This window comes from Xiphophorus couchianus, chromosome 14 (genome assembly GCF_001444195.1).
Source record: "Xiphophorus couchianus chromosome 14, X_couchianus-1.0, whole genome shotgun sequence".
Classification (NCBI taxonomy): Eukaryota; Metazoa; Chordata; class Actinopteri; order Cyprinodontiformes; family Poeciliidae; genus Xiphophorus; species Xiphophorus couchianus.
The window spans coordinates 15,237,198-15,264,218 of NC_040241.1; the positions used below are offsets into that span (position 1 = coordinate 15,237,198).

General features: G+C 39.9%; 1 protein-coding gene across 4 annotated transcripts in view; it reads right to left on the reverse strand.

Annotated features, from left to right (window-relative positions):
• Nucleotides 1-27,021, reverse strand: part of kcnip4a (potassium voltage-gated channel interacting protein 4a) — a 144,597-nt gene that overhangs the window by 98,531 nt on the left and 19,045 nt on the right. Inside the window, exon 1 of one of the 4 annotated variants that reach the window (XM_028039097.1) lies at nucleotides 3,090-3,696. The exons of the other annotated variants lie outside the window; for them this stretch is intronic. Within the exon in view, the coding sequence (XP_027894898.1) occupies nucleotides 3,090-3,174 (85 nt within the window). The 5' untranslated portion in view covers nucleotides 3,175-3,696. Of the gene's footprint in view, nucleotides 1-3,089; nucleotides 3,697-27,021 lie in introns of those variants that run through there. 4 annotated transcript variants of the gene reach the window in all.

The window sequence follows — 27,021 nt, forward strand, 5'->3', positions numbered from 1 at the left end:
TAATATCTAATGAAATTTCCAAGAGAGCACAGAAGAAGAACAAACTAATTTCACATTTCACAACAGGAGGTTTGAAATGATCCATATAAATTAGTGCAGAACACAACAATTCTGCTACAATCTGTTGGGACTTTCAATATGACTCAAAATTAACTGCTGATATCCATGAAAACAAGTTATGAGGAATATGTAGTGAACAATTTATTTTGAGCCTTGCTACATTAATATGATCAGAGACCTTGTATTCATTTTGTCAGACTGTCCACTTGTGGGAACTTATTTTATCCTCTGCTATTCCTCCCCATCTCTGAGGTCAAAGAGACTTAAGAAAATAGGCCACAGTTGAGTTCAAAAAACCTGACTCACTTTAGATTAGTTCTGCAATCAAAACAATGTTGATGGAGGAGGCAGCCTTAGATAAAAAATCTTTTAAATCTCTGCATCTAAAATAATCAAAACCACATCTTAATTTGGTTCAATTTATTTAGAGCTAAAACTACAACAAATGTACTCTCCAACATCTTTACAGACAGGTACAATTCATATACATGATGCAATTGAGAAGAGATGCAACAAGACATTTACCAGATTGTGTTAAAAACACTCTTCAGTGTAGAAGATGTTGCTGTGTGATAAGTTAATCTATGGGCAGTATCAGGAAAACATTTTAAAATGACAAGAAGTACAAAAACAGTTATACAATGTTTAAAATAAATCTATTTTACACAGAAGCATGTTGGGGCGTTTCACTGAAACTGACACAACGGAGAGTTACTGGATTCTGGTCATTTTGTTCCAGACTTTTTGGAAAGAGAAAAAGCTGTGTGTCACAAAATATTGATATGCAATCTTTAGACAAGTTCTGAAGATAGCGATGTGAACATTTTAGAGCAAAGTGGTTCTGCTTTAAAATATGTGTTATGTTACATAGGCAGCCTGAAAATTAAGGGATGGGCCTACATTCTCTACATGGACTATAAATACAGACTAATCTCGTAATGCTAACCATGTTAAATGTACAAATATAAAGCCCTAACCCTAAACACACTTTAAAAAGTGTCAATTTAAAATGATATTGTCTTTTTTAAAATAGAAACGCAATGTTTCACAGTGATATGGAGGGACAAGGCTACACCAGAATGACTAGAAATAAATATGTTAAATGCCCTCAGTTACCTGTTAGAGAAAATACGAGTTGGATAAAAGTGACAGGTCAAAGTAAATAACATTCCAGAGGATGGAAATTTGGCCATAAAACTCTGATCACATCTTTGTAATACTGTCCAAAGTCAACTTGGATAAAAAAAAAAAAACATTTAAATGGCAAGAGAAAGGCCACATATGTAGCCTCTCACAAATACAAAATTCCACAAAAAGAAGCAAAAAAATCACTTTCTGCATGTTCAGTATAAGCATAAATGGTTGCTGCAAACTTAATGTATAATGTTCAATAACTAATAAGAACAGTAGCTCAGTAGATGTTAACCCTTATTCTTTATTGAAACCAATCTACCTATAATCCTCCATAATCCAAGGTTTATTTTTAAAGCTGTTGATTCACCTCATGTCTTATTAGAAAACTCCCAATGTCTTTTATAGTTTGCTGCATCAGACCAACACACATTTTATGATTGGGAACTTTCTCCTCAGGGATGGGCTTAAAATGATTGTTTATATCAGTTTCCTATTTCATACCACATATATTCAATTGTGTCTTAACCCAGAGCAGATGAATAAATTATCCAACTTGATCCGCTGCTGCTCTCTGATAAAGAGCAGGCTGATAATCACTGATAATCACCTTTACCTTAATTCCAGTGAAACCGAAACAATGATTACAGCCCAGCTGAAACACACCCCAGCATTAGCCAAGAATTTGTATCCTCCTCTACATCCACTTAGTGTTTATTACTTTGGAGTAATTTTTTATTCCAACTCTGGATTCATACGTAACATCCCTCACACTGTTTTTTTCCAAGTAAAGAAAACATTACAAAACTGGAACCTCTTCTGCTGTCCGCTTAACTAAAGAAAACTTGCTCATGTTGGGTTCAATTTCTACACAAAGAAGTAAAAAGGATCAAGTCTTTAAGGTTGTAGAATAACTTGTCTCCAGATGAATGTGGCTTTGTTACATAATTATTTAAACTTTTTATAGCCTGAAGAAATAATTGGGTAAAGATATCTGATTTTACAAAAGTGATATATTCCTTGGATAATTTAAATATAAACCAAACTGGCTTTCTTGAGTTTTGTGTTTCATATCTAATACATTATGCTTCTGGAAGGTTTGTAATTAATATAACCAATAATCTGCCATTTCTTATGGATGCCTTTTGCATTGTATGAGAAGTGTGTAAAATATGCTTAGCAACGTATGTAATGAATCTGAACGTTTAATTAAAAGAATAACAAACTTTGAGAGGTGGAACTATATTTATACAGGTAAAAATATGTTGACTCATCTATTTTGCCAGAATTTTTCTCTGTATTAATCATCTTATGCATGTTCTTATCCAGGTGACAGTTTTAGATTGTGGTGTTTGGTGTTGATTTTGCATTTTACATTAGCATTAGTACTTATGTTATATTCATCTTCTCATGCAGGGTGTCAACTATACTGTCACAGTTGTGGGGATCAAACTATTCAACACAACACTGCTTTGCACTGGTGCAGTAATTGATTCTGACTCCTATTTTCTAATGTTAATTGTCTGACTTGATCAAGTTTTAATAATTAAGGAGAAAACAACTTATTATTCTTATTACCTTTTTCTCATTTTGTACTGAACTTTTAACATGATACAATGCATTAACAATTTACAAAAAAGTGAAAACTTTTACGTCTGCAGATATCTTGAAATGCTAATACCCTGATTACTGTAAATGAGATGTGCAGTATGTTTCATGTTTCATCTAGATCTAGAAGTCTTCCACAACACATCCTGAGTCATAAATCCAACTCTGGACATCCTCAAAGTTCACAAGCAGGCTTTGCAGGCACTCACATTTTAAATCTCGTTCAAGACTGATGAACTTGGACAAAACCTCAGCAGATCTAATTAAAAAATGGCAACACAAAGTCTTACCGGTGTTGAGCGTGCCTGTGATAAGTCTGAACAGGTACTGTGCGAATTTGAAGATCTCACGCTTGCACCGTTTCCTGCAGCTCATCTTTGCTCCTAGAGGAAGGGGGATGTTTGAAGGGGCCAGCACAAAACCAGAACTCAGCCGTCAAGTTAAAAGGAGAGAATTATCCAGAGAAGACTAGTTGCCACAAAAGGGCAAGTGTCCACTTCTATCCTCCAGACTTCTGGCTGTGTCAGTGTGGCCCCTGAGTCCGCCTGCAGCTGGAGAGATGCTCATCAGTGAGTGGAGGGCAGCGGGTGGTGGGGGCTAGGGTGTAAAGGTGTCCGAGTTCAGCTCCACGGTATGCCTGGCTGATCAACACCGTGAAGCAGTGTGGTCTTTTGTCAGGTCATTAATGTTTGCTTTTCCAGCTCTTTACCCGTCAGAAGATAAAAAGAAGATTCTCTGTTTTCTTTTCCTCCAAAACTCTCACCTCCTCTTCACACTTTTCCCCTGCTCAAACAAGAAACTATCCTGTTGGCTTTACAACACAGTGGGTCTCTCCCTTGCCGTCTCTCACATACAAATACACACACCCACACTTGATCTCGTAGTGAGCCTGCTGCTCGCTCTACTCAACACCATCTGTGGATGTTTTACCCTCGCTGACGGTTGCCATGGAGGTGTGGCCTGATTGGCTCAAGCTGAAGAGGAGGAGGAGGAGGAGAAGGGAGAGATAGAAGGTACGCCAGGAGACGTAGAGAAATAAAGGAGAATTAAGGGGAAAGTGTCCACTTCAATGAATCAGCACTGACAGTACATTATAGCCCTGTTGTGTGATGTGTAACTGGACATTTTTTTCAATGGGTGACAGTAATGGACAATTGTACCGGCGCAGCAGGGACTATAGTGACACTCAAACGATGAGAAACTGTGTCCATAAATTTAAAAGCCAGGAGATGGAGAGAACGAAGCAGCAAGGTTTTAGAGCCCCTGCCTTCCAACATCAAGGTCAGCAAATAATGACTGACAGGCCACGCCTAACATCTGTGATGGCGCTAGGAAGAGCCAAGAGCATCATCATCACCACTAATTAGTCTACACTCTACCTCAGTTGTGCTCATCCATCAATGCCAACCTCTCCCAGCTGAAATGATGGTCATTAAGTGAAGTCCTTAAGTGTTGGGTGAAGTGAAACTATTGCAGAAACAAAGCGTGAAACATCATCTCGGTATCACCTGACCACACTGAAGACTCCCATGGTTCTTACAACTGAAAAAGTTAGGTAAATATAAAAAACCTACAAAATGGAGAAATATTTATTTTTCCTGATTTTTTATTTTCTGAAAAGTTAAATCCAATCATTCAATCATCAGTCCTTCCATCCAAGCTTTTGTCCAGAATCCATCCAATCGTCAATGCGTGGTTTCCCCATTATTCATCCACCCATTTGTCAGAAATTAATTCCATTATTCACTTATTTATCATCTATAATAATTGGTTTATTTACACTAAGAATAAGCTGAGGAAGGAGTGAACACTGATAATTTAAGTCCAAAAATGGATGGAATTTTGACATGTAAAATATGAAGGATCTCTTTACTTAGCTGTGAAATTTATTGAGTCCAAACATCTGGTAAAATGGGTCTAAGACTCAATGGGTCACCAGACAGAGGCATTGTTCTATTTTAGTGTAGAGACTCTGCAGATTCTGACCTTGGAGTTTTTCCAAGGTTTGTAACTGCACACATTTTACAGACCCAAAACGAGCAGCAAGAGATTTTCTCCATAGGCAGGAGTAAAAAAAAAATAGGGGAATGCGTGCTTGGAGAAAAATACAGATTTCAAGAACTTGAAATAATGTATGAAACTTTTTTGCTGGGCCAGAGTGCCACAGGAAAGTAGTACAATGTCTCCACTGGGTGAATAATTTACGAGGCGAGATGAAGAGTTTTTGTGGTTGAACTTATTTTAATTGACATAAGGAAATGGCACTGATATGAAAAAAGATACATAATATATACATATATTTTTTCTAAAAGAGCCTCATCTTTCATTTGATTTTGTTTTGAAAGTCAATGAATTTTTAACTCCAAGTCCTCAATGCCATATTTCTGAAATCTAGTAAGAGGAGCTCCATCCTTTTTCCAGAAGATTCATTTCATAATCCAGAGAGTTTAGACAGTGATAATTAACAAGTGAAACTTTAAATTAGTATCTATAATCCAACAATGAACCAAATATTATAGAACTTTTTCATTAGTCTGAACATAAAGTAATGTTAAGGTTTGAGAAGTTACGCAGCTTTTATATTACTATGCCACCTCAGAAAGTAAATTAAACTTAAGTCAGCTTCCGGCTTAAAATGTACCATTGTTTAAGAAAGTTTAGGAATCCAAGTTTGGATTTAGTGCCAATTCCAACCCCTTACATGCTTACTGGTCTCCCTGTAAGTGTTTCATTGCAGAATTACACCATTTCTACCCAAGTATAAGGTGTTGTTTCGTCATGACCCTGATCAAGTCGGTGAACAAAAATGTATTCATCTCCTAAAGTTTGTTTCCCAGTATTTCATGTTTTCCAGTTTCACTTTGTAAGGAGTTAAATTAGAGAAAAAACAGAATATTCTGCTCAGTAACCTGCATTACTTCAGAAGGAGCTAAACAATTAATAAAATTACAATATTTTTCTCAATTTCATAATCCCAAATACTGCAATTGCATAGGACTGATTAAAATCCATATTTTCAACCATTTAAAAAGTTCAGCTTCCATGCAGTAAAACTTTGCTTCCGATAACTTATATTGCTTCTTGGATCAATTTTTACTGTCCTTTATACCCAAAACTGCTGTAGATCACAGTGACTCAAAGCCTAGGGAGAGTGGTGAGGACTGAAAAGAGAGCCTACTGAGAAAAAGGTGGGTTAATTATAATTAATATCATGCTGCAAAATCCAGCAACAATATTTAAATGCCCCACTTTCCTAACATAGTGCAGCTCTACTGCAAAAGTGTAATTATCATCATCATACATTTATTCTGGTATTCTGTGTCAAAACTAAATGCTAAATACTAAACTAAATTTTAAGTAATTCATTGCAAGACATCAGCTTGCATCTGATTTCAGCCCACCCACCTATTAGCCCCAGGGAAAATAAAAACCTAATTTTAATATCTGAGCAAGTCCATCACCTGTCACACAGTCCCCTAGACTCCATTTCTATCCGGGTTCCCATTAAACACACACATCCCCGGAGTCTCTAATGTCCACAGAGACGCTCTGCAGCAGCGACACTGAAGCATTTTCAGGTCAAACAATGAGAATAAAAAACACCAAATGTGTTCATGACAAATTGAGTTCAGTGAGGTTTGTCGCCTCACTATTTCTGAGCTGAACAGATGGCCTGGGGCGCTGCAGTGGCAAACACACACTCTGACCAAAACACAGCGTTCAGGTACACTATGTTGCTGGCAAACACTCTACTTAAACTAAAAAGTGTGTTATTTTCCAAGTCTAAAGGTAACTAGGAGATCACTCTCAAGGCCTTCCCAGCCTCCTTATTGGGTGGGAAGTGTTAAGTGTGGAACAAATCACAGCATTCCAAGCCCAAATATAGTCATAAAGAAAAACTCAGTGGGGATCCTCTTTGGATTAATAAGTAAGGTTGGAATAAAAAGTGACATCAAAGTTATGAGGCTGATAGATTTAAGTAGGTTCTAAAGGCAAAAACTGTAATTGTTTCATTTAGGTAAATAAGGAGCTTATGTTTAAATATATTTTCTTACAGGAACTGGATCTGAGAAAAATCAAGTCAGCCAGGCCATCTGGATGATCCCAACTCTAAATCACAATGGACCCACATTGCTAATTTAATGGGTGAGAAATCTTCCTATTGATTCATGGGTAGTCCACAAACATTAACATTACAGTCAATTAAAATCTGGGACTGGTTAAGGTTTGTTTCAAGGCTTTTTCAATTTCAAACCTTGTATAAAAAAGGTTCCATTTCTGTGCATAAGACCCTCCTTCAATAAAATCTGTGATCCTGAGGACATTCAAAGTGCTTTTATTTTTTTTTATCTCTGAGGTATGATCACATATGCTGTGAGGCATTTAGATAAATGGACAGAAACCAAAGCCAGATCATAGCCTCCTCATGTTAAGAGAATTGATGTTCCTATGACACCATATGAAGTGGTGTGTATAAAGAAAACTCTGCAGCTCACAGGTTACAGTGTGCTTTGCAATTTGATCAAAAGAATCTGAATTGTTTTTCAGTGAAATTGAAAACTTAACTGCCCTCTAAACCATATCAGTATTAAAAAATAGCCTCATCTTCAGTTTTGCTGCATACGCAGCCTTCGGGGTTTTGCTCAAACATATCATCTTCAGTTTAAGATAACCACTTTAATTTCAGCTGTATAGACAGATACAGCTAGTGAACTGTATCTGATTGCTGACATAACAGAACATAAAATCAGAAAAATGCCTTTAAGCGGTGTTGAACAACTCTCCTGATGGAATAAAGAGGAATGATGTTTCTTTTCCTGCAGAAAATTACCTAATGTAAAAGTTGTTTTGCATATCTAACATTAACTATACCAGTGTGTCTTTGCCGGTTCTTTGAAGCGAGATAAAAGAGGAGAATAAAATGATTACTTTAATTGTTCCACAACACTCAAAAATCAAATAATCTTTATGAAGCCCAAAAGAAACCTTTTATTTCCTGCAGACTTGCAAGACATGAGGCTTCAGCGTTGCACTCTGCAGCAGTGACTGAACGAACATAAAATAGGTGCCATTCAAGGAGAACTTGACAGATATATTGATCCACCTAGAAAACCCAAATTCCAGGTGCCCTGCGGTGGCAACCATGATTACCACAGAGGCTTTGTTTCTCCCACTATGTCATAGCAGCTTACCTTCCTGGAAAACACTGCAGTGAGTAGCTTGTCATTCGGCAAGTTACCTCAGCTCAAACTCACAGATGCTCGACCTTAAATTATTTTAATGGCAATAAAGAGAAAACTGCTCATAAAATGGCTAAACGGCACACAATATAAATTCAGAACTGGAAAGAAACAGGTAAATTTAGGCAAAGTGGTCAGAAAACTGACCATAAGGAATGACAGTGCAGTGAGTTAAACAGCAAATCTATCACCAAGTGGGACTTAATGAGCTTCGAAAACAGCTCCACCTGTTCACCAGGTTTGCCTGGCAATAGCACAAAAAATGCTTCTGAGCCCTGATCTCTTCACTATCCACCTCTTCTCAATGCATTTTATATCTTTGATATTAAATATGATTCTGAAATTTGCTAAGCAGTTATCGAGTTGGTCTTGGAAATAAGTCAATTGACAAGTAAGACACTGAAAAGAAACTATAAAAAGCTTACAACAATTGGTTAAGACTGATAGAAAGTAAGTTTGGATTAAGATTATGAAAATAGTTTGAAGAACCTATTTTTTCAAACAGATATTCAGAGTAGACATCTCCCAGATTGAAGACGGAGGGTAAAAAACATCGTATGTAAACTGAAATTTTACAAAACTGAAAATCTTTACTTCAGATTCCTAGACTACTGTAGATTTTTTTTTACATGATCTGTAAATAACATTTGCAAAACTACTAGATATGAAAAATGAAGACAATTCAACTTTTCTTCCACACACAGATGACAGAGGAAACCTCACAGAAAAGCTAAACTCAACCCTGCAGCAACAATAAGTGCAGGCTGTCACTGGACAGGCATCAAGCCTAAAGTCTTCCAGCTCCTAGACCTATCGCTCAACTCCAGATTGCTGAAAAAGGAAAATGTCTTCTGCAGCTCAGAAAAGCTGAGTTTTGATAAACAAAATGAACGCCAATATGCCAACAGCAGAAAATGGAAATCTGTGAAACAACCAGATGGCAAAGTGTTCACAGACAAACGTGTTCAAATCTTCATGCAAACTTTTAACTGTATTCCAAAAGAGATCAAGTGTTTCACAAATATCCTAAAAGAACTTGTCAAAAAAAAAAAAACATTTTGACCTTTTTGTGGTCTTAACCACCTTGTGAAGGTTTCCCACAATAAAACCTACTGTCATTTTCTGTGGCTTTTTCTCCAGGAGGGACAGGGAAGCTGGTCTGAGTCAAATTGCAGATAGATGGGAATAAATACAGGAGGCATTCATCCTCTTTTCCCCCGATACTACTAAATACAATCCAACCTTAAAAAGTTACCTAAATGGTAAAAGCATACCTCAACCTTTGGTATTCTGCTGCGTACACAAGGGCTGGAAATCTGCACTTTTACTTTTCTGTTTTATTTCAAAACAAATCATCAGACCTGTCTGCAGACAATTTTAGTACTAAAAGAAGAAAAATATGACTGGCCAGAGTGGATATACTGTAGGTCCCCGGTGATTCATTCAGTTCCTAATAGAACAGTTAGGTCTGGGCTTCCTGCCCAGATGTGCTTACCAAGTACACATCATTTTAAAAATAAGGTGGTTATATGATGCATCATCACCAGACACACAATGACAGTAAAACAAGAAAAAATGATATCCTCCCAGCCCCGCACTGCACACCCCTACACACACACACACACACAAACAACTTAACCTCTGCGACATCAATGCAGTCAAACATTTAGAAACTATAATTCAACCACATCTCTGATTATACAACCGGAAAAATATTACATTAGATGAAAGGTTGTGAGATGCTCTGATGTTTAAGTACACATGTCTTTAGCATTGATACTGCAGCACAAAACAGCTTCAATTTAATAGTCAATGATCCAAGCTGCCATGTATTGCAGCATGCAAGGCTTAACTCACTTTACACTCAGCATTTGGACTGTACAGACGAGAAAACACAGACAAATATAAAATCATCATTCCAAGCACAGCGAAAAAGGAACACAACTGATTCACTTTGTTAAAATGTGATTAGGGGAAAAAATGAGTCAATTTGTTTATGCATATTAAGAAGAAAGATGGGCTTCAGAATATAAACAGTCAAATAAAACCAGATTACTAGCTGCTGTATTTTGCTGCTTAACATCTTCAGGGGATTAATTTGAAGGCAACAATGACAAACCAGTACAGGTGGTAGACAGTATAAAAGTAAATCACCAATGATTCATGACAAATAATTGTTGCTCTTTACTGCATAAGACAAAACACAACGATAACAATTATTTAATTTGACTCAGTATTTTTAACATAAGACAGACAGCATCTTCCATCATTATAGTTTTTTTCTTTAAATTTGAGAAGCCAAAGTTAAAAAAAAAAGTTCTATGTTTTTTGTCTGAGTAATATTTTCAACTACAAAGCAAGCGCATAATTTATGAATGCGGGAGTCTCAGAATACATCCTCAGGGAGAGTGTCCTGCCACTTTTAAATACAAATGCCCGCAAAAATGGCCGCATGCTGAGGTGGTGATTCATCCATTTGATTCAGTTGCATTGGACCAGATATCCATCTACCAGCCACCGAGTACTGGAGTTTAAAACCCCTGCAGGAACGGATTGGAGGCCTGGGCATCTGAAACAGAAGCATCTGACACATTCTCAAAGCTTTTGCAGGGAAAGATGTGTGAATTAAATTGCATTACCAAGTAGCCTTTATCTCTGTGCTATGAAGCAGTTGAGTAACATATACATCTTACTTTCCATGCATTTCAAGAAATGTTTACCTTATTTATCTTCATTTAAGCAAAAAGTTTGAAATGATCAAAGAGCAAGTCTGTCTGTGTGAAACATTTAGTCTACTGAAAACTGGGAGAATAAAATACAAAGGAACACATAAAAAGAGTATGCCTCCAATTTGCTAGTCGGGATATGGAATTCACTGCAGGAACCATGTTATCCGTCTTTCCCTTTTATCCATGATGGGTTGCTCAGGTATGGTGGACTTAATATAATCCTCATTATTGATTTTGTCAACGAGAAACTGATGGAGCACAAACCTAATGCAAAAACTATGAAAGCATAACCATTAACATAAGGTCCACTGCAATCTTCATTAATCAGGCTGTAGGTGTGTAAAACATGAAGAACTGGCATTGAAGAATAAAGCACTAATAGTTTATCAAAACAAGAATAGATGTAAGACTTAAATGAATGGGTTTTCTTAAAGCCACTCCACTGGATAGTGACAATTCATTTAAAAATGTCAGCTAACGTGAATAAATTCACCTCCAGGAAATTCTGAAGTCATTTACAAATGTTGAACACATCCATTTGTAGCTTTTCTTGTACAAAAGGTTAACAGTAGCAGTGAAAATGCAGAATGTTTCAGGAGATAAGAACCTGGTCGATATCTGAAGACAGTAATGAATTGCTAATGACATCAGCGTACTAATGTTAGCCTGACTGCTCTTTTCGGCATCCGTGAAAAGCTTATGACATGCCCCTTACTTTCCTATTAACTTTACAAAAACACTAACGGTATGTATTCTGCTTTAAGAATGATACATTATCATTATAAATGTATGACAGCTTAAAAATTGCTTTATACATGTGCTTGTAAAGAAATTTACAGCGATCAGTCTTCATTGGCATTCATGACCATTCTTTTAGACTTTAGTTTGCTTTTAAAAAGGTCATTATGGGGACCTAATGTAATCCCCTTCATTATAAATCTGCTGATGGGATACTCAGAACGGCACCTGAAACCTGAAATGCTATCTCCACTTCGTTCCAGTGAGAACACGCCGCTGTATATCTCTGTCATTACTACTCAGACTCACAGCAGACATTTTATCTACACTGTGATATCTTGCAGGGCTATTTGGGGAGATGAAGGCCCTTGAACGAGACGCAGATAACGGTGACTTGCTTTGTACTTTGTGTCCCCTCACACAGAGTTTAAAAAAAAGAAAAAGAGTCCGACTGGAAAACTCTTCCATTCAGAGAAATTTCAGCCCGGAACAGGATAAGACACCTCTTTAAAGATGAATGCTTTATTTCCTCCTGCTGGCATTTTGATTGGCTTTGAAATGGCAAACTTAACTTCCTGCTCTTTTCCAAGGGGCATTAGGTCTTATATTACTGGCTGCTGACAAAAGCTACTTTTTGCACTGCGAGGCTTAATGCCCAATTCACATTCACTGTTGGGATCACATTTTTCCATTACACACACTGTGAACTCAGCATACTAGCCAGTAGGGCTTGCAAGGGTTAGATGTGCAATATCAACCAGCAATTTTTCTTTTGTTGGGTACAAACCCTAAGGCTCTTAAAATGTGCAGAAACACTGAAACCACTTTCACCTTTGTCCCATTTCTTTTCATACTTTTCAAAATACTGGGCAGTCAAAATTAAACTCCTTTGGACTGTGCTTGAAGGCTTACTGAGGATACTTTCAAGATTCAACACTCTGCTATCCCTCCTTCTGTAAGCCTTACGCTCTTTATTATTCTACTAGCTACATTTTAGGAGACCACAATTTAGGTAAGACTTGGCACCAACAAAGATTTCAAGCCGACAGAAAAATTGGCCCAAGTGCGGTAATAAATCTCTAAGGGAGAGCCCAGCCACCCTACGGAGAAAACCCATTTCGGCCGCTTGTATCCGCGATCTCGTTCTTTCGGTCACGACCCAAAGCTCATGACCATAGATGAGGGTGGGAACGTAGATCGACCGGTAAATCGAGAGCTTCGCTTTTTGGCTCAGCTCTCTCTTCACCACGACGGACCGGTACAGCGCCCGCTTGACAGCAGACGCTGCGCCAATCCGCCTGTCGATCTCCCGCTCCCTTCTTCCCCCATTCGTGAACAAGATCCCGAGATACTTAAACTCCTCCACTTGGGGCAGGACACCCCCCCTGACCCGGAGAAGGCACTCTACCCTTTTCCGGCTCAAGACCATGGCCTCGGATTTGGAGGCACTGATCCCCATCCCGGCCGCTTCACACTCGGCTGCGAACCGATCCAGCGAGAGCTGCAGATCACGATCTGATGAAGCCAAAAGGACCACATCGTCTGCGAAAAGCAGAGATGAGATCCTAAGGCCACCAAATCGGATCCCCTCAACACCTTGGCTGCGCCTAGAAATTCTGTCCATGAAAGTGATGAACAGAATCGGTGACAAAGGGCAGCCCTGGCGGAGTCCAACTCTCACCGGAAACGAGCCCGACTTACTGCCGGCAATGCGGACCAGACTCTGACACCGGTCATACAGGGACCTGACAGCCCGTATCAAAGGGCCCGGTACCCCATACTCCCGGAAAACCCCCCACAGGGCTCCCCGAGGGACACGGTCGAACGCCTTCTCCAAGTCCACAAAACACATGTAGACTGGTTGGGCGAACTCCCATGCACCCTCCAGGACCCTGCTGAGGGTGTAGAGCTGGTCCAGTGTTCCACGACCAGGACGAAAACCACACTGCTCTTCCTGAATCCGAGGTTCGACTATCCGACGGACCCTCCTCTCCAGGACCCCTGAATAGACCTTGCCAGGGAGGCTTAAGAGTGTGACCCCTCTATAATTGGAGCACACCCTCCGGTCCCCCTTTTTGAACAGGGGGACCACCACCCCAGTCTGCCAATCCAGGGGAACTGCCCCCGATGTCCATGCGATATTGCAGAGTCGCGTCAACCAACACAACCCTACAACATCCAGAGCCTTAAGGAACTCCGGGCGGATCTCATCCACCCCCGGGGCCCTGCCACCGAGGAGCTTTTTAACCACCTCGGCGACCTCGCCCCCAGAGATTGGAGAGCCCAACCCAGAGTCCCCAGGCTCCGCTTCCTCAGTGGAAAGGCATGTTGGTGGGATTGAGGAGGTCTTCGAAGTACTCTGCCCACCGGCCCACAACGTCCCGAGTAGAGGTCAGCAGTACACCATCCCCACTATAAACAGTGTTGGTGCTGCACCGCTTCCCCCCCCTGAGACGCCGGATGGTGGACCAGAATCGCCTCGAAGCCGTGCGGAAGTCTTTCTCCATGGCCTCTCCAAACTCCTCCCACGCCCGAGTTTTTGCCTCAGGAACCGCCCGAGCCGCATGCCGCTTCGCCCGCCGGTACCCATCAGCTGCTTCCGGAGTCCCACAGGCCAAAAAGGCTCGATAGGACTCCTTCTTCAGCCTGACGGCATCCCTCACCGAAGGTGTCCACCAACGGGTTCGAGGGTTGCCGCCGCGACAGGCACTGACAACCTTGCGGCCACAGCTCCGATCGGCCGCCTCGACAATGGAGGCACGGAACACGGTCCACTCAGACTCCATGTCCCCCACCTCCCCCGGGACGTGTTCGAAGTTTTGCCGGAGATGGGAGTTAAAGCTCCGTCTCACAGGGGATTCCGCCAGACGTTCCCAGCAGACCCTCACAACACGTTTGGGCCTGCCAGGTCTGACCGGCTTTCGCCCCCACCACCGGAGCCAACTCACCACCAGGTAGTGGTCAGTGGACAGCTCCGCACCTCTCTTCACCCGAGTGTCCAAGACATACGGCCGCAGATCCGATGAAACGATGACAAAGTCGATCATCGAACTGCGGCCTAGGGTGTCCTGGTGCCAAGTGCACATATGGACACCCTTATGCTTGAACATGGTGTTCGTTATGGACAATCCATGGCGAGCACAGAAGTCCAGCAACAGAACACCGCTCGAGTTCAGGTCGGGTGGCCGTTCCTCCCAACCACGCCCCTCCAGGTCTCACTGTCGTTGCCCACGTGAGCGTTGAAGTCCCCCAGCAGAACAAGGGAGTCCCCAGGAGGAGCACTCTCCAGTACCCCCTCTAAGGACTCCAAAAAGGGTGGGTAATCTGAACTGTCGTTCGGCCCGTAAGCACAAACGACAGTCAGAACCCGTCCCCCCACCCGTAGGCGGAGGGATGCTACCCTCTCGTTCACGGGGGTAAACCCCAACGTACAGGCGCCGAGATGGGGAGCAACAAGTATGCCCACTCCTGCCCGACGTCTCTCTCCCTGGGCAACTCCAGAGTGGAAGTATGTCCAGCCCCTCTCAAGGAGACTGGTTCCAGAACCAGAGCCATGCATCGAGGTGAGACCGACTAGGGTGAGAAGCTCAGTCATCCGGGAGGGACTCAGAGTAGAGCCGCTACTCCTTCACATCGAGAGGAGCCAGTTGAGGTGGCTTGGGCATCTGGTCAGGATGCCTCCTGGACGCCTCCCTGGTGAGGTGTTCCGGGCACGTCCCACCGGGAGGAGGCCCCGGGGAAGACCCAGGACACGCTGGAGGGACTATGTCTCTCGGCTGGCCTGGGAACGCCTCGGGATTCCCCCGGAGGAGCTAGAAGAAGTGGCTAGGGAGAGGGAAGTCTGGGCCTCCCTTCTGAAGCTGCTACCCCCGCGACCCGACCTCGGATAAGCGGAAGAAGATGGATGGATGGATGGATGGATGCGGTAATAAATAAGTGTGTTGACTAGACTTGTATTGTCTAGTCAATACAAAGCTGCTTGTAGCTCTGTACCCCAAAACCCTCAGTGACCTGAGAGGGATGCAATGCCTCAGCAAAAAATAAGACTTGCGAACAGCAAGAGACGTTGTCATCAAACTGGAACTGATGTGGCAGCCGCTATCCCTAACTTTCTGTGAACAGTGTATGCAAATAAAAAAAAGAAAGAAACCAATGACCACCCTTTGGTTGATGTCTGATGTTGGATAATAACTCTTGCGAGTGTGAATGGTCATTACCACCCAAGATTAGCCTTTTACGGAATATCTCACCAATAACACAGAGACTCTCTTGAGATCCTTGTTTTGAAATAAACAGAAAAAAATTCCAAATTTACAGATCACTTTGTTCTTTAACATCACAGAAGTTGATTTGTAAAAAGCATGGCCCGTGTGTGCTTTCACAGCATGCAGGCTCTGCATGTTGCAGAGCCTGCAGAAACAAAGACTTACAACTCATTGCATTCAGCAATGCAGAAAGAGAAACACGTTGCCTAATGATCCCCATGCAAGCTTTTCAAATCCGCTCAGTGCCTAAAATACAAAGAAAGTTGTTTGTACTACTAACATGTTATCTCTAAAGCAACAGATCAGCTGGACTCTGGTGGATCATAATGTGCCTCTGCTCTGTGCACACTTTGTACTTTATCTACTTCTGCAGTCATTCATCGCTACATCACACAGTGATGTAGTGGGCATCTCCTGAGCACAGTAATAACTTCTATCCCCATTCTTTATCGGGGTAAAAAACCAAAATGTAAATACAAGCAAAAACAAAAACACATGGATCACAGATTAAAAATAATCTCAAAATGACGATTAGAGGTCAAGTGTCTGAGTTTGCTTAAGGGATTTGATCAGGAAAAGTTGCTGGTGAATGATGACATCAAGTATGTAATACCAAATCCAAATATTAGTGTTCAACAGAACAGAAGCCCCACTCTAGAACAAAGTTTAGTTATCAAAATCTTTAGCGCACAGGTGTAAAACTCCAGTCCTGGAGCGTCACTGCCCTGCGACTTTTAGATGTGCCTCTGCTGCACCACACCTGAATAGAATAATTAGGTCATTAGCAAGACTCTGGAGAATTTATCTACACAAGAAGGAGGTAATTAAGAATTTCATTTCAGTGTTTTGTACCTGTGGCACATCTAAAAACTGCAGGACAGCGGCCCTTGAGGACTGGAGTTTGACACCTCTGCTCTAGCACAAACAATGTTGCAGAGGTTTTGAATGAACTGTTGAGGAAACCTAGCCACAGTAACACAGGGTGAAGTAACCGGATCACAAACCATCAGCCTTTCCTCTGTGAGGTGATCTTCTGTCAGTGTTACTTAGATTAGGTGTATAGCAAGAAGAGAAACCAAGGTGTGAATGAGAGATGACTGCATCTGCTACATTATTTACAAGTGAAGAGCACCTAGAACAATTCTCAGTTTTACAAAACGTTACACCGGCTTTTCAGCATTCAAAAAAATACTGCTGTACCAATCTTACATTTTACTTGGTGGGGTTTGTTTAATACCAAGGTAGTGCAAACAAAAAAATTTAAGAAAAACTTTTTAAAAAGTGAGAAATCTTGCAATAATTCATTGACGAACTAATAAACTTCAACCTCCTTTTCACAATCTCACTCATTCTGACTGCGCATGCTAACAGTGATCCTAAAACTGCCAGCACCTCATGTTTACAGAGCTGATGCCCACCACCTCTTTAGATTGGCAAACTAAAAAGAGAAACATTTGCAATTTCAAAGGACATTCAGAGACACAATGGGGCGAAAAGGACACCAGGTAAATGCAAATGACATTTAAATTTAAGGGTTTTATGCTGCTGCTGCTGCTTTTATCTGAAATGAGGATGATGCATTAGGTTTGCCCTTCACTGACAGCATAATCAATTATGATGCATAGGAAAACAGCTTAATCTCAGTATTTTTATTTACAGCCCAGGAAAGTTCAAAAATGTTGCTGCGTGTGTGGAATTAAGTGGAAACATGTCCAAATATAGGATGTGAATAAAATCAAAGATTTTCTAGCCCATTGATCTTGATATTCTGGCCAAGGAAACTGATCAGGGAGGTTGAACTCAATTTCGCTTTTCTAGAAGAAAATACTTCTGTCCTTTAGGACTGAATTAACATGTTTTATATCTTCTTACTTTTAGGTAAAGAAAGACAAATAATTTCATGGTTTTATAATGAAGTTTGTTATGTGACAGAACTGATTAAAAGTGAATTGGTCTTACTAAAACTCTCCAGAGCTTTGAATGTGGGGCAAAACAGAGGCTTTTTGTTATGAAAATGGTCGTATGTGGATGAACACCTGTAAAAGTACAACTTTACATGCACAGAATTCATATTGGTACAACAGCCAGGAAAGTGCTGCATCCTGCTGCATAGCAAGGAAGAGATGTGTTGTCAGAGGTGTTTGTGTGTTTGTCAGCAAGATAACACAGAAAAAAAAAGCTTCAGCCCCAAACCACATTTCACAGCTGGGGGAAGGAGAGTGGAGGGGGAGCGTGCAGAGGTGGAGCAAGCAGAACCAATTACATTTTGGTTCAGATTCAGATCAGTCTCTAAAACTGGAAGACAAGGCACTGGCCTTGGTGAAGGACTGCATACTCCAAGCAGCTTTTGTTTATAGCGACATTTTCCTCCTTGTATGGCCTTTAACAACAGATTTCCTGCAAAGCTTGGAGTCGCTGAAGCACAGGATAGATTGGACATTAGGCTCGAGTGAGAACATTAATCCTGAAACTCTAAATCATTGATAAGAACTATTGTCTGCTGGAGCAAACTCACCAAGGCCACCTTTTGGATGGCTCTCTAATAATGTAGCAGACGCAGCCTCGAGCCTTGAAGGAGAGGAGGAAAGAGAACAAAGCTGAAGGTTTACTGCTTCACAGCAACACCTCAATAGCCAACTCATCATTTTCTTATTTTTATTTGTGTTGTATGTCTCTTAACATTTTCTTAAGAAGTGTGGGAATAAAATACATTTCGTATTGACAAATTTCCTCTAAATGACCAAATGATCATCAACATATTCAGGATTTCATTATTTTTTCTTTTTTTTATGCAAAAAATCTTGAATATTTCACATATTTCAATTTTGGCAAAGGTCTTACAAAGGCTGAACAGCTAATGCTTTCTTTAAGGTTTTTAGTAGATCAGGCAATGTGGTAGCAACACTATGCTATGTTTACCTACTGGTGATGCAGGTACACTACACAGTAAATGATAAGGGCTCAGCACCTCAAAATTCTTAAACTAAATGGTAAAATTGTATTTTGAAGACAAATGGATGTTTGACCAGTTTCATGCAGAAATCAAAACCAATACATGAATGGATACAATTAAGCTACTGCAATGGCCTCAATCCTAATGGAAATTCACAGACTTGGCTTGACAGGACAGGTGCCAAGAAATCTGAAGGGCTCCAAGCTAAGTTGTAACAATAGACTATATTTCAGAAACATTTATTTCAGATGTAAAAACAGTAAACTTACTGCAGGTTGAGTTTTTATAAATTTAAATAAAACGTGGATGTCATGTTGCCATAACAGTAATTTTTGCATGATTTTGAGTAATTAAAGAAATGAATAATTTCAAACTTTTGCACCCTGTTCTATTTATAAATCACATATTACTGGTTATTACATCCATATCTATGACACTTGTCACAGGAAAAGTGCATGACAAAACTCAAACCTGAATTTTTTTTACTAAAACATCAAATCTAACTATTCTCACATATTTTAAAAATATTGAATCTTTGAGATATGTCGACACTTGCGCATAGTTTCTTTAGATGTGTACATACACATCTGCTTCTTACTTCACGCACTACAGTGTTCAGCCCCATCTGAGGTATAAATGTGTTCTTAATATTTACAGTAAGGGTGGTGAAACAACCTTGCTTAATAATCAAAGTCTGGAGGTCTCCAGGGAACAACTAAAATTTGGTGAATGGTCCCTTTTATAATTAACCAGCCCAGAGCAAAAGGAGCTGCACACAGCGTTCTAATACAGAGAGAAAATTACTTTGCGCTGCAAGAGAAGAAAGGAGATATTTTTTCCCCCATTTTGGAAAAAAATAAAAGAATAAACCGCCTCACATGTAGCAACTCTGTTTTCTTCATCCTTTATTGCTTTGAAGAACAAAAACACTTTCCACTGCAGCTTGAGGTTTGGGGGGTTTTTTTCAATGAAATTATCAATAAGTGCGTGCCTGGAATAGTTAATTGATTAAAGAACGGACAAAAATCAGGATGTTATTTCATTAACTCCTTCAAACTCACAACAGTTGTTTACACTTTGTGATGGACCTGAAGTTAGAGATATTGTAGAACCAAAGAGAGTTAATTATATATTTTCCATTTAAAGTTTTAACAGATTTTTTTTTTCACCAAATGAAAAGAAACAAAATGTCACAGAGGACTGTGTTAGCATCTTGGAGCAAACAAGAAAATGTTTTTGTGCATGTTTTTCAAATCATCCTCCTCTCTTTTTGCAACCCTAGAGGAATGGTACACATGATAAAAAATTACATTACACAGAAATAAGCAGCTGTGCAATCTAAGATTGCCTTTTATTTTTAATGGCATCACCCTTAAAAATAAAAGGATTTTCAAACGTTATGTCCAAAACAAATGCAGCTATGTAAACATAACACATAGAAGCTCCTACAAACACAAATGAGAATAAATTTTTTAAGTCATTGCACTAACAAGTATTAGAAATAACTATTCTTTGAACAAGGTACTTATTCCGTTACTTTACTCATTGACATGATTGTAGCCAGTTTGTTAGCTTCTTGCTTAGACTATACTGTATTTGTTCCACCTACAGGCGTGGTTCAATGCAATGAACACAGCAACTGTGCCAAGAGCTGTACATGCAGTTTGGGAGTGATCACTGGCACGATGCCACTGTGACCAGAGCTGCTCTTTACTCTTATCTTCTGCCACCACTACAACAAACAATATCACAATTTATGTTCTAAAAAATGTTCAAAATTGTAGGAGCGTCACAGCCCATAATATGTAAGGGAAGAGTGCATTCTTCGAGAAGTCTTCTAAGAAAAACCCTGCATTTTTCCTTACTTTCTGTGGAGAGTGATATTAGCAAAATTTTTAAACATACTGTTATTTTTAACATAGCAGTAGAGCAAAATAGTCAAACTACAGTTAATTAGCTACGCAAGTGTTTGGGAACATAAAAACAAAGAACAGGTCGATTAATTAGGTTTGCCATAGCAATATGTCTTGCTTGCAATAGTTTTATCTGCATAGTGTTAAACAGTAGAATTGCCTGAGTAAGTGTGAAGGAAGTAAACATTTCTGATTACATGACACGTCTGTAAAATGGTGGCCCGCAGCCTCTCTCTGCCAGATGTGGCCCTGTACCCATCTGTGGCTATTTATAGATAAGCATGAGCCCAGAGGTGGGTGTAACAGACCGTAAATACTGTCTGCCGCACCTCTACCAAGAGGAACACTTTACTCCCAACAAATCAATTTGATCCTTTCTTGAAACATAAAGCTGACTCAACTTGTTTTCATCCACTACTTTAACATGTGCAGCTAAGCAGCACTAGTGTTCAGCAGCTACTTTAGGCACAGTGAGCCATTTGCTCCAATAATGTATGCATGCTGTTAGGTATGTAGAGGGAATTTGTAGTGAGAGAGGCTAATATCTGATTAAAGGGTAATATTGCAGCTTATTTACTTGCGGGCTACCATATTAGCGCTGAAGGAGAAATGGGTCAGACATTTCCTTATTTGTTTGATTATCTAATTTATAGCTGGAAGCCATGCAGCTGCTGTTCATACTATCTAGTCTCAAAAAAGAAAAAAGTAACCCTAAATTGGATTGCGGCTCCCAGTTGTAGTAAGACACACATCCCATCAACAAACTTTTAATTCACTACAGCCACAACCAAAGTGCCTTCTTTGAACCCTTTTGTCACTTTCGGGTAAAACTGTAATCTCTCATCCAAGGGGCTATTTACTGAATGACTGCCTTCAAAATGAGAAAAATAAAATAACTTAGTTGCCGCCAAGGGAATGGTCAAATTACACCCGCCACCATGCAGTACAAATGATCATTAGTGCTATAATTACCGGGGGGGCCATCATGTTCGAAATTCATCTGTAGGAGTGTACTGCCAGTAACACTCTTAAGAACTAGAAGGAAATGCTTAGATATGTGGTGGGCTAATGTGCTACCAAACACGCATTTAGCTGTTATAACACCATGTCTTGTAAACAGCATTAGCAATTTCAGTTTCACTGTGATATGCAAAGGTTTTCATGTGTAACACAGCTATTCAATCAATGAAGAGACGTTTAGAGACTTAACTCCTGGCTTGTGGTATAATGAGGAAGTATTAGTATTCTATAATAGCTACTGTTATTTTAAGAGGTCTAACAATGTCAAACACAAAGAGAACTCGTAGGCAATTTATTCTGGTGAGCCGTTGTGTTAGTGTTGAGATGGACTTAACTGTCATAACAAAGAATATATTGTGCCATGCTAAAAAGCTCCGCAGGCCAACAGGGAATCGTCTTTTTCCATGACCTCATTTTGTTTGGTGTCCCGCAGCAGGCCTGGTGTGGTCTGTTGACCTAATTTCAACAGGGCGTGCTTCTGCTACAGACCGACATGCATAAGCCACAATGGTTACTTGAGAAAGATGGGCCTCGCCTGCTGGGAGCACCGGCGCTCCAGGTTTCCCCCCTCAAGTGAAAGAAAATGGGATAGGTGGCGTTAAGAGAGCAGAAACAGACAGAGGACGTCCTTAATGTGTCGTTGCATTAATGGAAAACTGCTATGTTTAATGTGAAACTGAAAAGTGTCTTTGAAAATGGTGAAGATGAACAAGTGGACAGTTAATACAACAAGAACTTCACTTGATCGTCTCCTGCAACCCAACCCTGGTCCTCAAGCCAATGTCTGAGGCGATTCCCTGCTTCTTCACATCCAATTTCAATTGATGGGCGATAAACAGGATTTTATTGAACTGTAATCATCTGAATCAGGTGTGTTAAAACAGGAAAACATCTGAAACATGCAGAGCAGTATGCCTTGATGACCAGGGCTGGAATGCACTAACCTACTGTATGCCAAGTTTTCGGCCAATAGGAATTTGGGAATCATCCAATTTCCCCCCATAAAATGTCACTTTCCTGTCCCACTTTGGACAGAGCATCCACCTTCAGCCATCTGTCTCTTTTTACACTGTGTGCTGCTTCATTATCCAATCCGCCCACTCCTCCCATTTATTCGACCCTTCCTCCCATCCGCTCCATTGTCTCAAATGTAGTCCTTTAAGTCTTCTATTCTTTTCTCTATATCACGTAATGCCTCACATGTCTTTCTCTGGTGCAGTGGTGAACATGAAGATGAGAACATCAACATTTTTACTGCAGGATACCTGAACATAACACTGAAATAATAAAAAATTTATACTTAATCTGATGTTTTGAGATCAGAGTACAGGACGAAGAGGACTGACATAATAAAACAAAGGCTCCTCTTTCAGAAAAAAAATCAATATCATGTTAATATTTTAACCTTAGTAGGATTGCATTTAGGACTTTGTTTAAACCCAAAATCAATTCATTTTACTGAGACCATGTTGGTTTTAGAAACTATACAACAGCTAGTTGAGCAATTCATACTGTTAAAGCAGTGTTAATGAACAAAATAACCATTATCTGTGGTACTTAATTCAGAATAATTTATCTATTCTCTTCTCAAACAGAACAAAAACCTCACACTTAAACATAAAATCTCTGTAAGAGATCAACAGACTCGGTGACTTTCTCTAAAAGTAATCTATAAATCTGATTATGTTTCCTGTATCTTAGGTTTATATTACCTGGTCGTTGAAGCATTTAGTAATTTTTATCTTAAAATGTTCTTTATTAATAAAGTTTTGCTTCGTTACTTTACATGTGATGCATGGACTGCCATTGCAGCAGAAATATGTCACCCTCTCCACTCATTTTCTGATGTGAAGGAGATAACGTGCTCCAAACAAGACCAGAACAAACCCGACATGGAATTATAAATGAGCTGTAGCAGGATGCACCACTAATCATGTGATCACGTATGCTCACCTAAACGTGTGGGTGTGATTCAGCTTGTAATTGTATCCCACGCAACAGTCATATGATATTTAGAGTGGATCACTAACCCTCATTCTGAAATACCTAATTAACGTTGGCCAGGGACACTCATTAGCAGTGTTGCACATTAAATACATCACTTCTTAATATACACCATCTCAGGAGGGGGGATGACCAGGTCGGAAAGGGAAGCAACCCGCTCTCTGAGGCCTGGTGGTAAACTTGGGCCTGCTGCTGCACTGGTGCTTGACCAGAGCAAGGGAGATACATTAGGCCGTAATAGAGACAGGTGTTTTACAGCAGAGTGATGCATGGAGACGAAAGTCAGTTTTGCCCTGCAGCAACCAAAGTCTTGCATGGTTTCACTGTGCCTGGAACTAATCAGGAGAGTCTATTTATAGATGGCCCAGGACGGCGCTACAAAAAGTTCACTGAAGTAGGTTACTGGCAAAAGAGTTTATCACCTGTATAAATGTGGAAAAGAAAGTCACAAAGTTTATATTCAGTTTTGCTGAAGCAGCTGATGATTAATGAGTTTTAGCTTAGTACCAACTTCTATATATTCTTGCAGTCTCTAAATAGATGCAGAACATTCAAATCTCTGAAGATTTTGTGTTGTTCCATTTAATGAATTAATAGTTTACAGAGAAAATCTTTTTTTCAAAAATTATTTTAAGATTTATCATGATTGTTTTGGTTAGAGCTCAACTTGCAATGGTTCAACAGATAACTGATACAATGTAGAGCATTAAGTATAAATTGTGATTCATTTATTCTGCTCTGCTCCTATATTTATTATTTTAAGTCAGAAAGCCAGATTCACAATTATAACTATTTTCAGTATTTTAAATAGCAACTTAAAGGCTATTTCAGAAAACAAAGAACCTACAAAGCACTAATTGACCACTCTTTGAATTAAATAAAACCCGGTTTGTGCAAAATGAACAGCGTGTAGCAGGAAATGCATCTTTAATGATGAACAGTGAGCTCCTCAAATGACCTGGACAATAAGACCCAGATTGGTTTCAGCCAATGCCAGTGGACTGTCTTTGTGTTGAAAAGCATCTGTTTCTAAACTCAATCGACAGGATAAAGTGCGAGAGTTTTCGTCTGTCAACATGCTAGTTAAGGTGCCAAAAAAAGCAAATAGTTGCCCATTACCTGCTAATCCCTGCTGTTGGCTGCTAATCCCCATTTATCTACAGAAACGTGAAGGTTGAAGGTGATGCCAGTAAAGAATCAGAGGGCTCATTCATGTGCAACTTTGTTGAAAGTCCTTCTTGAATCCTGAATTTTGTAGCTTCTAAAAGCTGTTCATTTGTAAAGTTTTAAGCGTGTATCAGCAGAATCAAACAATTGCTAGCAATTATTTTCTAAAATAACCCATAATAAATGCCAAATATTTCTAATTTTATAAATTAAACCAAAATAAATAAATTCAAAGCTTGTCTTCCTCCTTTAAGCTACCTTTTGCAATTGAACAAAAAAAGTTTGTATTGGAGCTATTCAAAGAAATGAGACTAAGTTTTAAAAGTCTAAACTTAAGTCTGAACGGTTGTTAAAAATTGGTTTTTAAACAACGGCGGATCAGTTGATTGATATTTATGCATCTCTGGATACAAGAATGCAGAGACGGTATTTCAACAACTATTTCTTTTCCTCACTGATGTAACATCCTATCTCTGGCTATTAACTGCATAAGCCAGCTCTATAAATAACACCAACGTCAGAGAAAAAGTATCACCTTTGGATTCCCTTCACTCTTTCCCCAGATGTAATTTTTCCCAACACATGAATCAAATGACAATAGCCTGATGTGTGCATCTCGGCCGGCCAGCAGTCCCCCCTGGCAATCGCTCTTCTTTCTCCTACACTCCAAACTGAGAGGCTGCATGCTGCCTCAACTTCTCCTCCAATCCATCACTGCCTCTTTCAATTTTCACCTTGGCCCTACAGAGGCCTGGACTCTTGACCAAGTGGGAAAAAGATTAAAATGGAAAAATGTTGCTTCCCTGCAGCAAGAGATTTGCTTTTGCGGTTTGTGGGTCTCCCTCACTCCCACTGTGTCAGTGGGCATAAATATGCTAATCAAGGACAAACTTCCCAGGAGTCTTTTAATAAAGGCTTACAGGTTCTGCATAACGTAGCATTGGATCTCAAGGTTCAAGGGTCTTGTAGGCAACTGATATTCCAACTTCTGGATGGGGCTGTAAATTCTCCGCAGCTCATTTCAACTTATTCTCAGCTAACTGTGGGATTTGAATTGGACAATGCTGAAGATATTAGAGTACCACATGTACTTTCTCATGTGGATTCATTAACCTCAAATTGGTTGAAGCAGAAATAAATCAATTTGCCCATTCCCCCTGCTCCCTGAAGGACACGACCCTCAGCCGCAGCCTGAAGGTGAACGTATTCTGCAGCACACCCCTCCACAGTGAACTACAGCCTGCACATACTCTGTGTCTGCAGAACAGCGTGTCAAAGCCTGCACGTCTGAAGTGTTTTATTGATCTGTGTAATACTGGCCACATTGTTTAAAAGGTGAAAAAGCTATTTAAAAAAAGTGGGATTAAGATGCAACATGGATGAAATTTCAGGTTAAATAAATATTTTAAAGCATGTTAGGCAAACCATGTTTTAATATGTTGAATGCTCCATAAAGCAGTTAAGTACCATGAATCAAAGCTAATGGTCCTTTGTTATGGATGTCCAGGCATAGCAGAATGCAGAATAGTACCCTTATTTGCATCTCCTGATCTTCATAATAAAAATCTGGGCTGAATCACTATTCACTGCAACAGGGGGAGCTTTTAGAGCCACTGAGTTACTGGTGCAGTGCAGCGACTTAGAAAATTTATGACAGTTTCAGAACCAGACTGTTGGAGGGGCTGTTATTATATTGGGGAGGGTCTCATCCTGCAGAGCTGGTGAATTAAATTTTGTTGCACAGCAATGATATTGATATTTTATCCACAGTGATTCTATGTGGACACAAACATACATGTAGTGCATACTTGGTGAGTTTTAAATTCTGTTTTTATGTGTGTGCAGCAAATTACAGACATGTATAACAATTACTCTATATTATATTTTATGAGTTAAATTAGTAAATTAAGCTCACAATCAATTCTGAATGCAGTTACTGGCAAAATTACATGTGGTCTGCTGCCATCTCCTGGCAGCTGAGATTATGAGCATGAATGTATATCTACCATGGCAGATATGGTAGATATATGATGGCAATGAAAAAGTCTCAAGCATACAGTCATACAGAAACATTATTTTTCACAAGATTTGCAGGTTTATAACAGCTTCATCTTTTCTAGGAAGTTCTATGGCATAATGAAGTTCAATAATAATTTCACAGGCATTAATTTTGAAATGTTTATGTAAAGAATA